This window comes from Sinohyriopsis cumingii, chromosome 1 (assembly GCF_028554795.1).
Source record: "Sinohyriopsis cumingii isolate HCF-2022 chromosome 1, ASM2855479v2, whole genome shotgun sequence".
Classification (NCBI taxonomy): Eukaryota; Metazoa; Mollusca; class Bivalvia; order Unionida; family Unionidae; genus Sinohyriopsis; species Sinohyriopsis cumingii.
This window is the reverse complement of record NC_142961.1, coordinates 97876365-97889827: the sequence shown is the minus strand read 5'-3', so window position 1 is coordinate 97889827 and position 13463 is coordinate 97876365. Positions and strand designations below refer to the sequence as shown.

Here is a 13463-nt window from a genome sequence, read left to right as displayed (position 1 = left end):
AATGATATGCTATTGGAGGAACACTGAACTGCCATCAGTTTGATAGTCTCAAAATGTACACTAATCTTGTACCTCATTTGGGGGTTTCCCCCTCGCCCTACATCCTGTACCTTTTTCCAAGTTAATTGATTGATTGATTACTTGGATTTACTTTGCATGCTGATTAAAGGTAACATTGCAAATTGCACAAAAATATTAGGAAGATAAACCATTCAAAACAAATGTAAACATCAAATCCTACAAGATAAATAGAAAAGGAAAAGATGTTAAAAATTGTTAAAGTTTTTCTATATACAATACAAGATAAAAGTAAAAAAGGAATAAAGGAAAAGATATTAAAATTATTAAACAGGTATACTATATACAATACAAGATAAAGATAAGAAATAGAAAAGGAAAAGATATAAAAATGATTTGTAAGGTATGCAATACAAGATAAAGGTATAACAAAACTTTTGAAAGGTATACTATCTACAACACAAATAAATATAAAAAAATTAGAAAAGGAAAATATGTAAAATTCTTCAAAGGTATGCTATATGCAATATAAGATAAAGGTTAACAAATTGTAAAAGGTTTAATATATACAATAAAAGATAAAGACAGAAAAGTATAAAGTCCTTAAAATGTATGTGAAACTATTTACAACATCAGCTACAGCAGCAGCAGCAACAACAACAGTAATAACAACTGTAAAAAGTTCTAAATAATCACAAATTTGTTTCTATGAAATAAAAACGAATGAATACAGTATGTTTACAGACTTGAAGCTTTAGGGAATATGTGGCATAATCCGGATTAATTTTGCTCATAACACGTCAAATTGGAATTACATCGCTTGTTTAACACTATTGATATGAATACAATATCGTCAGAGATTCAAGGGGTAGGGTCTTATTAATTTTCCAAACACGTGCTATTGTTATTGTTAGTGTGTCACATGATGTCAACGTCGCTCTGGATACATCAAATGAGCACCTTACATACCGAATGCGGGAATAAACGTCGTCAAAATGGCGTCAATGGAAGCGAGAGCTGTACTTGTAGTTTGAAAATTGTGCTTCTTGTTAGACTTTCAAGATTCTTATTTTTATGACGCAGATTATTGTAAGTACTTTTTCAGTTGTTTTTTTTTTTGCAATTTTAGATAATTTTCTCTTTGGAGGAACAATAAAGACACTAAGTACAGGGTGAAATAATCGAACAAATAGCCTGAATAGGCATATTGTGGAGTCAGGGGACCTGTAGGCTAGAGGCAGTATCATACATTGAAGGGTTTATGCTACAACGACGTACCGTGTGGACAGCGGAAAATTTAACTTGGATTTCAGAATTATATTTTATGCAAATGTTTCACCGCAATAATATTTATAGGACGTAAATATCAGTTGAATTTGTTTTCTCATTCTAACATTAGACTCGTACTTCATATTTCCTACCTTTCGTTCTCTTTCATGTGCAAAGTGTCGGACGTAAGCAGGGGTGCCAATATTAATAGTAAAAAGGGTAGCCTACAGTAGTCAACAGAATTGTAAACATACTTGTCACAAAGGGGAAAAAAGGCAGTATGGGGCGAAATAGATAAATTTGGGTTTTAAAAATGTTAAACACGCAGTTCCAGTTTTTTTTCATGATGTGACCAATGTTTTTTTGTTATTTGATTGAGAAGTAGTATTTTAATGGGCTTGTGCAGTTTCTGTATTATTATTATTATTATTATTATTTCATAGTTTAACATATATTTAATTTTTCTCGGGTTTTGTCTATAAGTTGTGTTTTCTCGCCTGTATTAAACCATAACTATGAAAATATATTGTGCAATTAAGTGACCATAATCTCAGTCAGACGTCTTTCAAATGGACTGCTGAAATATTAACACAGACTTGTTAAAGGGAGCAGGTTGTGTACTGTAAATATATTAGCCTATATTTGTACATTACAAAAGTATCATTTAAATAACATTGCACCTGCAACCTATGTGACATTTTGTGAAATAAAAACACACAGTTCCCACATTTCAAACATTATAAATGTTGTATGAATATAATGGCTCCATTAGTTCACCAAAAAATATGTGCTGATAGTTACAATTAATATTCTAAATAAGGTATTAATAGTGTTCCCATTTGTACTGTGCATATTTAATTTTGTCTTAAGTTTTTTATTTGGTTATTTTGTCCACTCATGAGATATTTATTTATTATTTCAGAGACATATTAATTAGATAGTGTTAGAATCCTTCCTGAAGTTTAGACCCCAAGGGCCATGATGTAATTTGGAGGATTTTATTTTTGTTTTCAAAATTGTTTGATGACCACTGCTCAACGCTCTGAGCTTGTCATAAATTGGGACAAGATGGCAGGGGGAACATACCAATGCAGTGACTGCCACATGACTTTTAATACCCCAACGCTTCTGCAGAAGCATAAGGCAAAATTCTGTGTGGGGGCATCACTTGGAGACCCAGATGATCTAACACTTCGACATGGACTACGAGGATCTGTTTCACCTCCCAGAGGTGGCATGCTAGATGATGATAGGGTAAGCTTCACCATCAAATTTAGCAATATAGATTTAGACTACAACAAGTTGAGTTGACCTGATAGAAATCAAGGGTGCCCCTCCTCTTATGCCTCAAGTGTCATCAACTCTACATTTTAAGCCACCTGTCATTTCTAGGGACTATATATCACTTTTAAGATGAGTCCAACTGCAAACTGCGCAGATCCGGATCTGCCATCTCATAATATGCTGGCAGATTTGGGTTGGTGCATTTATTAAGAGTAAGCAGTAGATCAAACAATAATGAACCTGATCAGCAGGCACATTAAGCTAAGTCAGATCTGGATCTTTGTATTTTGTAGCTTGATTGGACTTATAAGCGAGTATATGTAGTAATCAAAATATGTACTGGTAATTGTAATATTCTTCTGAATGTTTAATTTCTAATACAAAAATGGAAGTATTTTGTTGCTTCTCCAACTGATAATAATTATTTCTAAAATTGTCAGATATTGCATTTCCTTTTATTGACCCATAGTGGCATTGAAAGTGCCTGTTATACTGATCCCCCATAAATTGGGGGTGCAGTGACCCCTATTTCTAAGCTTGCAGTAGCATGTATCAGTCAAGAAGTATGTAGGAAAATACAATATTTAATTTCAACTTGTGTAAGGAATTTAGATTTTTCTCTTCACTAAATATTTCTACACTTGGAGTGTCCATAAAAACTGAATGGTTGGTTGAATATTCAATTTAAAAGGAATATATTTTCTTGAGGCAGAATATACTTGAAAAACTCATGGATGTGTGTATGGTGTAAGTTTTTGTGTAAACATCTATCTACCATTTATTTTTGCTTATAAGAAGAGTCTACTGTATATATTTGCTTATAAGAAGAGTCTACCTGTGAACTGCACAGACTCAGAAATACTGTCACATAATGTAGTAGCAGATCTGAGTCTGTGCAATTTGTTATGAGTAATCAGTAGAACAAATAATATAGACACTGATCTGCATGTGCATTATGCTATGGTGGATCAGGCTCTATGTTATTTGCAGTTGGACTAGACTTATAAGCAAATATATATGGTATCTACCAATCTGCCTATCTATCTGTCTATATATCTACCTATCTATCAATCATATATCTATCTGGGGCCCCGAGTGGCCGAGTGGTCTTAAGCGCTCGTTGCTATGGATCACTGCCATCTCACCTCTGTCTGCATGGGTTTGAGTCTATGATTCGGCCAGTGTGGTTATGTGAGTAAGCTTGCCAGTAGCTTCTTGTGGGTCTGGGGTTCTTCCTGGGGTTTTTCCGGGTTCTTCCTCCACCATTTAATACTGGCCGCCATGCATAGCCAATCGTATGCTGAAAAATGGCGTTAAATCCCACAACAACAAATCTATCTATCTATCTAAATAATAATAAATATACACCTCTCATGTTTGGCATATACATACTGTATTATAGGTGTGCCTCTTGAGATAGAGAAGGAGATAGAGAGACAGATGTAAAGACTAAAGAGAAAAATTAAATGTAGAGAGAATGAACTTGGAGAAATGGATTCTTAAATCAGTTACTTTGTGATAGTTTTTCTTCTTAGGTATGAGACAGAAGCATTGGTTTTATCAGACAGAGTTAACATTAGTTTTTCCATGTCCCAGATGAAGCATATTTTTTAATTAATTTTTATTTTACGATTTTTATAATATCATGTTCATAACATGTGTCATGTTGTAGTTAGGTTGTAAGGTTTTGTCAAGGTACAACACTGGACATAGCTAAGTAGTAAAGGTCCCCTGGGCTTGCACAAGGTACAACACTGGACATAGCTTGGTTGTAAATGTCGCCTGGGTTTGCACGATGTACAACACTGGACTTGCTTGCTAATTTGTAAAATGCTTACAACAATGAATGAATTGTACATAGCAGTAACATTAAATGTAACCTGAAAAATTAAGATAAAAATAGTGATGATTCTTCATATATGATCAGTCAGTACCATTCATTTTTGTATTCTACCTTAATAAGGAAGCACTTGTTAAAAAAATTCAGCGTGACAAGAGACTTTCTTACTACATGTACAGTGGAACCCCGCTATAACGCGCCCCGCCATAACGCGAATTCGGATATAACGCGGTCGTAGCATGGCTCCCAAAATTTCGTATATTCATTCACACATGGAGAAAAAAAATTTGGAGAAAAGTAAAAAAAACAAAACAAGAAATTAACTTCATTTTGGGCATGAGATTAGTTGTAACTTTTAAAATAATATGATCATGGCATGGTTCCTGAAATTTGAAATTCATTTACGTGTATTTTTATCGGACCGTGAAAATATTTCTTTAACGTACGAGAAATAGTGTGTAAAACGTTTATTATAATTTGGTGGAAGAATTCGCGTATGACTTTTAATAATAAACGATCGGAACTTAACAATTTATCCAGGTTCTTTAAGTGATTTTGGAGAAGTGATCGTGTATGAATTCTAAAATAATACGATATATATAAAGTACGAGAAATAGTGTGTACAGCGCTTGGCTTCTGAAATTTATCAATTTGAACAGGTTGTGGTGAAGCTCCGTATTCTACTCTAGAAGAGAAAACTGGTTTCATTAGGTTTTTGAATTGTTAAGCCGAAGTAAACATTATCGGAAGTGTTACTTATTACGGATCCATGAGTAAAGCCAGTAAATCATCTTTGTGATTGTCTTCCATGAATTCTGTATACAGTCGTTGCTCAAACAATAGCCGACATGGGCTTCTTATTTAACTGCAATCACAGCCAAGCAGCAGACAAAGCTGTGGTTGATATAAGAGTCGCACAATTTAATAAACATCAAAGGACGAAAGCCGCCAACATGTATGCTGTGCTTGGCGGTGTGATCAAACAACAAACAGTTGAAAGTAAATAATATCCACTTTATTATCTGTAAATTAAAAGGGTATGAAATTGTACATCCGTTCAGCTTAATTTTGTTTTATATAAAAAGTGATTCGTAACCATTGCAGGCCTTCATTACTTAGTTATTGAGCTTTATCTGTGTACGTTGTTTGCTTATATAAAAAAATATTTTACTGTTATGGAAAAGCAAGTTCAAAAACGCAAGTCGTTTTCTGCTAAAGAGAAACTGTATGCCCTAGATCAACTAAAGAAGGGCAAACAACAAACTCAGCTTGCCAGAGATCTAGGAATCAGCGAGTCCACTTTGCGAGGGTGGAAAACAGATGAAGGAAAGCTCCGTAGTCTACCCAACATTCTTGAAGAGGAAACTGGTTTACAGCATAAAAGGGTTAAGTTAGCTAATGACAATGTCCTAGATTCAGCTTTGTACCAATGGTTTGTACAAGCTCGCTCAGAAGGTGTTCCAATTTCTGGCCCAATTCTGAAAGCCCAAGCAGAGAAATTTGATCGCCGTATCAATGGAGATGATTCCAAATTTAAGGTGAGTAATGGCTGGCTAGACAGATTCAAGAAAAGGCACACTATCAGCCAAGTTCTTGTGTCTGTGGAAATCCGCTCCGCTGACAAAGAGGCTGCCAATTCCTACCCGATTGGGCTTAAAAAGTTGCTGGAGGACGGTTGCTACACAGCCGACCAAGTTTACAACTGCGATGAGACTGGTTTATGTTATAAAATGTTACCCGATCGCACCCTTGCAACCAAGACTGACAGTCACAAACGAGAAGGTTTCAAGAAGAGGAAGGACAGAGTGACTCTCTTATTTTGTGTTAACAAGTCTGGCAGCCACAAAGTCAGACCTCTGATGATTGGAAAATCAAAAGCTCCCAGATGTTTTCATCATGTAAATATGAAGGCACTTCCATTTCAGTACACTAACAGCAAGAATGCTTGGATGAATAGCCACGATGGCACGGTAGCATACGGTGTTGATGCACTTTTCATGATATAGCGATAGTCTGGTATTATCGGTCAATCTGTATTATCGTTCAAACAGATAAAAATTAGTAAATGTTTTTAATGCACAGTAATAACCTATAAATATATTAGCCATCGATTATTTTGAATATATCTTAATTAATGCATTCCAGTTAATATTCATCTGATGATAAGCCGACGTTTGATCATTGTACATGTATACACGTATATGTTCTCGGAAAAAAAGTTAAATATTGTAAAACCCCGCATTAACGCGACCCCGCTTTTAACGCGATCCGATTTTATGGACCCCGATCATCGCGTTATAGCGGGGTTCCACTGTACCTTGTTTTGCTTCATGACACTGTGCTTTAAATTTAAAGACTTCCAGAAACAAAACAAACAAAATTAATAGAACCCCTGACTGTTACAGTGGCCCCTTGCCTCCCAATTCAGGGACCCTGTGCACCCGATGCCTTTGCTTTGTTGACTATTACTTGTAATGCAAACAGTTATTTGTCCCTCTGAAATTTTGTATGTCCCCTAAATTTAGTTCACACAATGAGGACACATTATCTTTAGCACACTTGATTCAGGCTGTTAAAAATTTAAGATATGATTCAATACTAATTGAATTTATAATTTTGTTGCTTTTTGTTTTTTATTTTTTTTCTTAAGAGACAACTTTCACTTTTAGGAATAATAATATTGTGTTAGGAAATATTTTGATAAATTTTGAATCCTATTATTATGGTGAATCAGAGTACTGTTGACTTATTGAAAAAATTCGAGCACATTCCGCTTGTACATTACTAGAACTGAAGTATAATCAATTTTCGCATGGTCAAATGTGAATGAATTGAAATACAAAGATGATCTCACTTATACAAGTTAGAACTCTACCCTTTCTTTACAATTGTACCTGAAAGAGTTTATTATGCTGCAAGTTTCTAAAAGTAAAAAGACCACCATTTATATTTCTATTCCCCATGCACACATATCATTAGTCCTTTTGGAAAGCTGTGAATAACTTCGCTTAAAGTGATGGTTAATATATTTACATACATTTTACCTATGTCAGTAACCTAGTGGATTGTGTACATGTTGCCAAGGTGTATCGCAGTTGGTTGAGTAGGCATGTAAAAGAATTTCCAAGCATTGACTGGTCTTACAGAATAGTTGTTTTGTTAAATCATTATGGGAAATTTAGATTGAGAATTTGCCTATTTTTTTCTTACTTACTCATTTTAAAAGTCTTTACATAAACTCATTTTAAAACTCTTTACATAAACTCATTTTAAAAGTCTTTCACTTATTAATGTATGTTTTACATTTTCAATACAGACTTTTTATTTCAAAGCTTTCACATATACTGTTGTATTATACTTAAATTTCATACTTTTGTAAAGTTTTGTTTTTCTGTTTGTAATTTGTCAGTTGATTTATTAAGTATGAAAAAAGTTGAAAATTTTGAAAATAAATTATTTACTGTTTTCTTTGAAATGATAAATTTACATTTTACAGTAATTATATCGTTAATGTAAAACATCTCAAATCCAGACCCTCTGTTCTGACATTATCACACCAATCTGAAGCAGGATTAGATAAGAACATAGATGGTGGAACGTGCCAAGCTTTGATCATCAATGCTTTTTGTTTAGAAAGCAGCTCAAGTTGTTTGGGCTATCACACTTAAGAACATGTTCTTAGTTAAATCTGCAGAATTAATTTGTGTAAAGCAATAATTAAGGTGGAAATGAATTTTGTTTCTTTATGTTATTGCAAAGAACTCCATAATTCACTGTCATATCTACAACTTTCAATTTTGGGTACACATTGTTTGAACTGGTCCAAACCTCATTCTCACTGGAACAAAAGCAGTCCAGTTTTTCTGCCTTTACTGCCTTCTTCCTAGTTAAAAAAAAAAAATCAAGCTGACTGATTCTCTCTTTTTGGAGCAGTTTCCTCCTGGAATGTGGAAATGCAATAGGTGGCAACCTGATTATTCTTGGAGATTTCATTTTTCACTTTGACTGTCCTGGAAATCCATACACATAAAAACTCCTTGATTCTATTCACATTTTCAACCTCAAACAGTCAGTTAGCCAACCATCACATAAACATGGTCATATTTTAGTTTGGATTTTTCATAGACATGGTGATAATATTCTAAAGTCTTCAATGGTGTTATGAACTTGAATCAGATCACATCTGTGCCATATGCCATCTCACCATATCAGCCCCTAACCCTCCATCTGTGTTTGCTAGTAAGAGAAACCTTCATATGATAGATAAAAACAAACTAATGCATGACTTCCAAGTAAATCTAACATCATTTTGTTTGGTAATTTCATGGTGTTTGTTTTTGTAATCTTGTCGTTGTATGTTTTTATGTGTTATCTCTTATTCTAAAGTACTTAGAGCTTCTGAAGATTAGGTACTGTATTAAGTCTGCATTATTATTATTATTTATTATTATTAATCATGCTTGCAAAGAAATAACATCACAGCATCCACTCTGTGCCATTATGTCAGTTGGACATAAAGAGTTAACAACAAACTTTGTTGTCACCATCCATACATATTCGTGTTCACATTCCATTAAAGTTTCATGTACCTTTTTAAAGTCAGTTAATGTGACTTGACAAAAACATAGAACAGTGATAGGTACAGTTACATGATCATTTAACAATGACTCACAGTCCTTTTATTAAAGATATCAAATGGTAAAAGCTAGGAGCAGTTATTGTTTTACAACAAAACAGTTGTGATATCACATTACAAGTGTGTACCAAGTGTTATCTGCTCAGGTATATTCCTCTTGTATGGGGCTGTAATTGTCAAAAAGTGATCATTTTGTAAACTTTCTTATGCATGTGTGTGTATTCAGGCATTAGTGTATACTCAAGTAACACCATATTCAAATTCAATGTAAGATCCCCTAAATGCATAAGAAAATTATAGTCTTTTGCATTGATTTCATGAGGTGAAAGCTTATGGTAAGCTGTACACTGAGGAGGTTTGTTCTCTCTCTGATCCTGCTGGTGTAAGCTGAAGCTTGTGTAAGTTCAGCTTTGTGGAATAATTTAACCAGCAGTGTTTAAAGTTAAAGAGAAATTCTAAATGAATGGTGATAAGTTATAAAAACTATTGTCATATATATTCTAGTTTGTTAGGACTAATTAGTGGACCAAACAACACAGACCCTGATCTGCTAAAATGTTTGCAGTTAGACACAGCTTATATACAGATTTGTATGGCATATCACTTTTGACAAGACAGTCTATAAGGTAAAGTCATTCAAATTCAAGAATGGGGATAGATTACAATACTTCTGACTTGTCATTAATAGGATAGATTTGAATCAGTAATTTCAAACAAATAATTAATTACAGCATTTCTCAAAAGAATAATTTGCTACATTTCAAGGTAACTCTTCATTTGAAATTTACATGATATTGGAAGACCTATTATTTTAAATGTCCATTTGTAGATTAAGTAGGAAAATTGATGCCAGAAATGGTCACCTTGACATTTACAGGTATCTTTTGAATAAAAAAATTGATTACCATATATACTTGCTTATAAGCCCGTTCACATATAAGCCAACAAACAAACTGAACAGATATAAACACTAAAAAGTGCGTGACCCGTGTATAAGCCGACTTACAACTCCGAGGCATCTCAAGATGCATGAGATAAGTTCTAAATGCATTTATTTAGGCAAACTTGTATTTAAAAAATTACATGTATACTTAACTTGAGTTTGTCATGCATGCTTATTAAAAGGAAATGGTATAAACTTGTTTGAAAAGTAATTTATTTAATTTTCAGTTTTCTTATAAAGTTTCGGAAATAATGCTTTGAAAATTATGCTGATGCCATAAAAGCTGAGCTGTAGTTTGCTTTGATGTAAGCGACCTTACACCATACCTGTCAACTTTAACGCCGGGAGGAAAAAACAAACTCCAGATTTTTGGGTCGCTCCATGCCTACCTCCCGATTTCATAATATCTTCTAATTTTTATTTCTTCTAAACAAGAAAAGTCCTACATGTTCTGTTGTATCACCTCTGAATTATTGTTGTGACGAAATAATTATTTTAGTATAAAGCATTTGCTTCTTCACTAAATAGAATGTTATGTTTAAACATTATTCACACAAATTAATGATTATTTTTACCTCTACTATAATACAAAAATAAAAAATAAACCAGAACAAAAAGATACACCACAACAATAAAATCATCCACAATTAATTTCAATCCCAAGAATGAAAACTATGAATGCAGTAAATCCATATGCTATAGCTCCATTCCCACGAAAGAAACTTACACGAGTAACTTGGCATTTTTATACCGTATATACCAATGTTAAACTGGTATAGTTACCGGTCAAAATTCCCTCTTATCACAAGCCAGTTTCAGGGTATTAATGATTAACTGGCCTGTTTTGCTGTCGCAAAACGAAAGACAAACATAGTAGAAACTGAAACATCAAGCTTTCCATCGTGTGGAAAGTTATGTTTGTTCAGCTAAAACACAAAATTAAAATTGATTGATGTTGATCTCTATGAGAATTTTAGCCTTTATTATTACCACTCTTCGTGAACATGTAAATTATGATGGTTATGTGCTTTGCACAAATAAACATGCATACCTTTTTATAAATATTACTTCAATTTGTAGGGTCGCTTATATCATTAAAAATGAGTAACTCGTGAGTGCATGATTCAGCATAAATAAAACAGCTATTAAGGACTAGCTGAAATGTTATCTGGAAGAATGCAATTTGGTAGAAACAATAAATAAAGCAAAATCTGCATCATGGGAATAAGTAAGGATTTGTTGTTGTTGTTATGGGGTTTAACGCCATTTTTCAGTACACGATAGGCTAACTATGCATGGCGGACAATATTAATGGTGGAGGAAGAACCCGGGAAAACCCCGGGAAGAACCACCGACCCACGAGAAGCTACTGGCAAGCTTTCTCACATACCCACATTAGCCAAATCTGAGACTCAAACCCATGCAGACGGAGATGAGATGGCAGTGATCCATAATGGAAAGCGCTTTAGACCACTTGGCCACTCGGGGCCCCAGTAAGGATTTAAGTGATGCTTTGCACTGCGTAAGTACTGTACATTATAGTTCAGTATGGTCTCCCTGGTAAACTCAACCAGCTGTATTTACCTTTATTTAGCTTTGTGTTGGAGAAATCAGAAAATATACACATGCAAATTGTCAGGTCACCGAAAGTTAAGTTTTTACATGCCCATCACTTAGGACTCAGAAAAAATTATTGTTTTTTGCCCCAAGATTTTTAGTCGTTACAGTAGTCATCAAAAAGACCTAAAAACTGTCAAGTTTAGATATTGTCCCACAGATAAGCCGAACCCCCCCCCCCCTTCTTCCAGGCCTTTTTTTTCTTCCCTAAATTATTCGGCTTATACACGAGTATATATGGTAGTTAAAGAAACTGCATATACTTTACTAATGTAAAGACTGTGATAATGTAAAACCCATGTCAATTACACATATCTATCCTTACATTATAAAATGGATTAATTAAAGAATTTAAAAAATAAGAAATACTAGTATGTTGGTTGAAATTAGATGTCATAAAATCCAGTTTCATAAATTGTATTTTAACATTCATTAAAATGGATTAATTAAAAACTGAGAAAAGGAATGCAACTATATGCACACTTCAGTACCCAAATATTTCATCTCCAATGTATAAAGTATTGTGAGCAATACATACATGTATACTCATATGTAAAGAGGTCAGTTGTTTCTTTTATCCTCCTCTTTTATGATTGAGATTTTAAAAAACATTTAAAGTTGACCGAACAAATTTATCCTTGTAGGTAAAAACAAAATTGGTCATAGATCACAGTTAAATAAAGAAAATAATTTTGAATTTTAAAAAGAAAAATTAAGGAAAGTACAAGTACATAGTAAATGTAATGAGGATGAAAAGAAATCTCACAAATCTCAGAAGTAGAGATAAATTAAAACTTTCAAAATATGAAATATTTGAGATGCCAGAAAAAGCCCTCCCCCCTCTCTCTCCAGATAGAGAGAGAGAGAGAGAGAGAGAGAGACGCACACATTGATATGAAATTTAATGGCATATCTGTACAAGAACATAATGGCTGTATGATGTACAGTGTGGGTTGTATTTTTACAATAGCATGTAAAGATGCATGCTTGGTCAAAATTGAGAACAAGATTACAATGTTGTAACAAACATATATTTTACCATAAGATATTTGAATGAACTTTTAAAGTATAGTCAGTTCCCACCTTTAGGGTGAGTATAAAGGTATTTGTGTCCTGACAAGTACATTCCAAATTATTCAGACTTGAACTCTGCTTTCATATACCAGTCTTGAAGAGGGATTTTTCTCTTCCTAACCAGTTGCTTGTGACCAGGCAGATTGGTAATACATGTACAGTGACCTCCTTTATGGATACTTGTAGCAAATACAAAACTTCTAGGTTGTTGATTTTTCAGGGTAGACCCATAACAATACCATTACATTCCATTAGTTGTCATTGACAACACATGCTATGCCTATTGGTGAAAATGAGACGACAGTTTTCATGGCTGGAAAACTCCTAAAATTGGCTACTTGCTTCAAAAGTTTTTTTATATAATGAAATTGCAAATAAATAAAGAGGCTTCCTTCATATTCTACACAAAATTCTGGGCAGATGACAGAAGATTTAACTTGCTCACCAGAAATTTTGAATTTGTCCTCAGGCTGTCAGACAATGGGTTTTTCCTCTGCTGCATTTTGATTCCATAAATAATTATTTTCAGATCAAAATATAAAGCCTGGAACAAATCAGTACTGATAATATTCTAAAACTGGTTTTGACAGAGCTTGAGGTTGAAGCCCAGAAGTTCCCTAACTAGGTCCACATGTAGTTTTGCACATATTTTTCAGTGATAATGTTTTGTTTTGAATCTATTAAACAAATGTGTCGGTGACAAAGTTTGTTCAGGATGGCTACCATCTGCTACATGTACTTAGAAGGGTTCCATCCTAAACAGAAAGTACTTTGTCTTCCTA

General features: G+C 33.9%; 1 protein-coding gene across 6 annotated transcripts in view; it reads left to right on the top strand.

The window, feature by feature from the left end:
- The first annotated feature begins 988 nt into the window (after positions 1–988).
- The window catches only part of LOC149807406 (uncharacterized), a 223339-nt gene continuing 210864 nt past the window's right edge, over positions 989–13463 (top strand). For all 6 annotated transcript variants that reach the window (XR_016422584.1, XM_089966453.1, XM_089966445.1 and 3 more), the window contains exons 1-2: positions 989–1107; positions 2210–2541. Coding sequence is in view for 5 of the 6 variants with exons in the window: in XM_089966453.1 (XP_089822579.1) it covers positions 2311–2541 (231 nt within the window). In the remaining variant the exon portion in view is untranslated. The remainder of the gene's footprint in view (positions 1108–2209; positions 2542–13463) is intronic.